General features: G+C 39.9%; 2 protein-coding genes across 3 annotated transcripts; both read right to left on the minus strand.

Moving 5' to 3' along the window:
• Positions 1-361: 361 nt before the first annotated feature.
• On the minus strand, positions 362-979 carry LOC113768953 (G-type lectin S-receptor-like serine/threonine-protein kinase At4g03230). The gene is made up of 2 exons (XM_027313451.1): positions 831-979; positions 362-770 (listed from the first exon to the last, which is right to left on the minus strand). Exons 1-2 carry the CDS (start codon positions 977-979, stop codon positions 362-364), a joined length of 558 nt encoding a protein of 185 aa, XP_027169252.1.
• LOC113769563 (acidic endochitinase SE2-like) lies at positions 930-3,366 on the minus strand. Of its 2 annotated transcripts, XM_027314044.1 has the most exons (4): positions 2,441-3,366; positions 1,744-2,138; positions 1,442-1,652; positions 930-1,350 (listed from the first exon to the last, which is right to left on the minus strand). In XM_027314044.1, exons 1-4 carry the CDS (start codon positions 3,312-3,314, stop codon positions 1,112-1,114), a joined length of 1,719 nt encoding a protein of 572 aa, XP_027169845.1. In that variant the 5' UTR covers positions 3,315-3,366; the 3' UTR covers positions 930-1,111. The 2 variants fall into 2 exon arrangements, with proteins under 2 accessions (XP_027169845.1, XP_027169846.1); XM_027314045.1 differs by lacking the exons at positions 930-1,350; positions 1,442-1,652 and having other exon boundaries at positions 2,064-2,133.
• Between the last annotated feature and the right edge of the window lie 705 nt (positions 3,367-4,071).

Consider the following 4,071-nt stretch of genomic DNA (forward strand, 5'->3'; position numbering starts at 1 on the left):
TGTTATATGGTCAAAAAGAAAATGCAAAATGTGTAATAATTAGAATTTAAAGTGTAAACTAAAAAACAACACTTGTAATTAGCGTTGCAACCTGTAAGTGTTGCAAAAAAAAAATAGTTCATTTTTCATTCATCATCTCCCCTTTGATAAAGTTACAATCAAAACACAAATACTTCCTAAATAATCTTAACAAGATACTAGAAAATCAAAGATAGTTAAACTAGTCAAAAGACCAAAAATATAGAACAATTCTAACAAGTAGCTAACAACCTAACTTACAGAACTAAATTCAACCCCTTCACCTACGTATGCTCCTTTGGCATCTCCTGATCAATAAAATAATGTTTGGTTACTTGAATAATTAGTCATCAAACTCAAATCCAAAACGAATCCACAAAAGAATTGAGACCTGATTATCTCCGGTGGTTACCCCTAACTTGAGGATACAGCCGGCTTCCCACCTTTCTCTACCCTGCACATCTGAAATTGTGACCTCGTTCAAAGAACAAAATTCTGGATATTCAGGTAACTTGGTATTGTTAAGAGTCATAATTTCAGCAAAAGCCGGCCGCTTAGGAGTGGCAAGAACCATTGATTCCTTGAGGAGCATGGATACCACGTCCGACATTGTTGGTCTGTCTCCTGCCTTTTCTTGCACACACAATAAACCAACGTGAACATATTTTAGTGCTTCACTTGTTGAGACCGTTTCATCCAAACAAGAATCTGTATATTTCTGAAACTCTTCCTTCCGTCCATAGATCCCAGACCTGGAATGTGACAAATGATCATTCCCAAATTACTGGACTGAAGGAAATGACACAAGTAACACTGCATTGTACAGGTAACTTACATGTCCTATTAAGTTCAGGTGACGATCCGAATCGTAGAAAGAAGTGTTCTTCTTTCCACTTATGATCTCAAGAATCATGATTCCGAAGCTAAATACATCAGACTTTTCAGAGTAAACCCCGTCCATGGCGTATTCAGGAGACATATAACCACTTGTTTTCTCGCAAAAAGTAATCATCTCAATTAGCTTAAGCATGAGATCAGAGATTGGATATTACTCGGAGCAAAATAACAAACAAGAAGATATTCCTTCAACTTACTATGTCCCAACAATGTTCATTGTACTTCCGCGCATCTCATTCTCTCCAAATATTCTGGCAGTCCCGAAATCTGAAATTTTGGGATTCAGGTCCGCGTCCAGTAAAACGTTGCTCGTTTTCAGATCTCTATGAATGATTTTTAATCTAGAATACTTGTGGAGGTACAAAAGCCCCTGAGCTGCTCCTTCAATGATTTTCAACCTTCTTTTCCAATCCAATATATTCCGCTTTGCTGCATCTGTAAGCATTTTTAGAGTATTCTGATAGCTGTAAGCATACAACTTACATAAGCAAGAACAAATGAAGGTAAATAGAGTTCTGACGCATACCAAAAAGTACTGAATCCAGACTGTTATTCGGCAAGTACTCGTATACCAATAAACGCTCTTCTTTCTCAATGCAGGAGCCCAAAAGTCTAACAAGGTTTCGATGTTGCAGCTTTGAGATCACTTTGACTTCATTCTTGAATTGTTCAATTCCATGTCCTGACATTCTATTCAATCTTTTAACTGCAATCTCTAGCCCGTTAACCAGTTTACCCTGAACCATGTATTAACATTAAAATTAAGCAAATAAATAGGCTTTTTGGACTTAAAAGTAAATTGCTTCAAGAAATGTTTATTTAGTTTACCTTGTAGACTGGACCAAATCCTCCTTGACCAAGTTTGTTTTCCTCACAAAAATGATCTGTGGCAATTTCTATGCTTGTAAAACTGAAGAACAGTGATTCATCATCTTCATTGTCATCCTGCTCTGGCATTTCTGAACCCATGAAGTTTCGATGGTTACCTTTTCTCTTTCGCAATTTGCAACACCAGAAAAGTAATGCAAGAGCTGCTAGAGAAGTTGCTATGGCAGCACCAACAACATATAACTTCACCCTTAAATTCTTCGATTTCTTTCTTCCACTACGAGGGCCGGCGGGTGATGAAGGAGTACTAGTGGCGGGAGCACGTGAAGGGCCAACAGAAAATGAAGGAGAGCCAGAGGCGGGAGCAATCGAAGGGCTAGAAGCAGCAACCTGCTCTTAGTGTAAAAATTTTTATGTACTGTCAGTGTAAACATTGTTTTGCAAGCACAAATGCACAGGTTTAGTTGAATGACACATATCAACGTTCAAATTTTAAATTTACTTTTTGCCGTGTGACATATGTCTATATGACTATATCTATTAGGGTAAAAAATCTTTATACTAACCTTGTATATAATCCAAAGTCTATATATCTAAATCATTGTCAAAACTTACCTCACAATGCAGTTTTATTTATTGCATTACGATAAGTCTCTGAGATTTTATTCTGAAGAAATGCTACTAAATTAGATACTACCTTTGATAGCTGAACTATATCCGCTGTCATAATATTTGTTCCAGATCATGACCCCTGCGTACTTGGGAGAGGACTTGATGGATGGTAGAACCTGAGAAATGAGCACATCCGGTGGAATATACCCTCCGTCCGCAGCCTCTGGACCTGCTGGTACTCCTAGGAAGATCTGATTGGAATGAACTGAGGTCCATTGGTTCCATGCCGCTATCAGGTTATCAGCATTAGTCGAATACTGACATGGCCCATTGCCGTAAAATTGTATCCAGACATAATCGAAAAGGCCAGTGCTGATAGCCGTGCTTAGATCAGCATCAGGGAACGGGCACTGTGGAGCCGCAGATAAGTACACCTTTTTCTGCGAGCTGAATCCAGAGAGCGCCCTGGCCAGAGTGTCCCAATACAGGCCTGTCCCGCTTGAAATAACAAAGTCTATACCGTCTAAAACAGCATGTCCAAGCGGGCGGAAACGTGATTGACCGCCCAAGAATGTATTCCAAAGGTAATTGGCGACTTGCCTTGCATCGTCGGCGGAAGTAAGGCGGTGGTTTCCAGCCCCACCTCCAAGGGAAAGCAGCACTTTGATGTTTTGGTTCTGGCAATCATTTATTTCAACACTTAAGGAGGTGCAGTTGCCTGCGCCAGGGTCGCAATGGCCAGCTAAGTTCAATACTGGTGTGCTTCCACCGCCAAAGGTTGTCAGAAATGCCAGGTTCACGAACTGATAGTTTCCACTAGCGCATGTGTCAGCCAAGCTTCCTTCATCGCCGTTTTGACCCCAGTAGACGGCAACTCCTGCAGCTTGTGAGGACTGGAATAGGGATACCATCATCAACAGTGATGATGCTAAGAATGGTAACCACGTTAAACCCGCCATCTTGTCGATCGGTCACCCGCATCTATAATTCTATATAGTACAACTACTTGGTTTTGTGAATTTCTCTCTTGCTTGACTACGTTGCCCCAAAAGATCTATCCCTTTATACGGTTTAAGCAGGAAAACTAGAGCTAGAAGACAGATTAGAGCTGTAGAAATGTCGTTGATGCACTCTTAGACTAAAAAAAAAAAGCTTTAGGAGACTCGGTCGAGAGTACAAACAAGTGCACCTAACTGCCACGCGTATCATTGCTCCCGAGTCCTGCGTCGCCTCTGTTCACGCGGGTCTTGATTCCTATTTCCTTGCCTGCGGATTGGGAGTCTTAGAACCTAAATCAGATTCATGACTCAAGTAAGCGGCAGAAATTTTGTGGGACGTTGACCATTCTTTCTTCAGCTTTTCAAATTTTAATGATTTTTTTTCGTGAGATAGTTTTGAAAATAGTTTTCAATCTTTTTTCTCCAAGACACTTGGAGAGAAAATTTTGAAGGTGTAGGTGTTCTTGGAGATACTTTCTGCACGGTTGCCAGAGCAATTGCCACATATAGTTGATAATTTATATAAATTTAATTGAAATGTGGATGACTTTGATTCATTGTGTGATGCAACTTTTAGGCAACAAAATTGTTCATCTTCGTGCCTTGTACGCTTAGTGTCTATATTTCTATGCGGAATCTATGTAGTGGAGGGTAGACTAAAATGATCCCTTATGTTACGCAAAATAAATTTAGTTCCATATGTTTCAGAAATGAAGCA

Source organism: Coffea eugenioides, chromosome 4 (assembly GCF_003713205.1).
Source record: "Coffea eugenioides isolate CCC68of chromosome 4, Ceug_1.0, whole genome shotgun sequence".
NCBI classification, from domain to species: Eukaryota; Viridiplantae; Streptophyta; class Magnoliopsida; order Gentianales; family Rubiaceae; genus Coffea; species Coffea eugenioides.

Coding starts and splice junctions, on each gene's coding strand:
- LOC113768953 (XM_027313451.1), bottom strand. CDS start 979: ATGGACGGGGTTTACTCTGAAAAGTCTGATGTATTTAGCTTCGGAATC. Junction 771..830: donor AGTTACCTGTACAATGCAGT/GTTACTTGTGTC, acceptor GTCACATTCCAG/GTCTGGGATCTATGGACGGA.
- LOC113769563 (XM_027314044.1), bottom strand. CDS start 3,314: ATGGCGGGTTTAACGTGGTTACCATTCTTAGCATCATCACTGTTGATG. Junction 2,139..2,440: donor ATATAGTTCAGCTATCAAAG/GTAGTATCTAAT, acceptor TTTTACACTAAG/AGCAGGTTGCTGCTTCTAGC. Junction 1,653..1,743: donor GATTTGGTCCAGTCTACAAG/GTAAACTAAATA, acceptor TACATGGTTCAG/GGTAAACTGGTTAACGGGCT.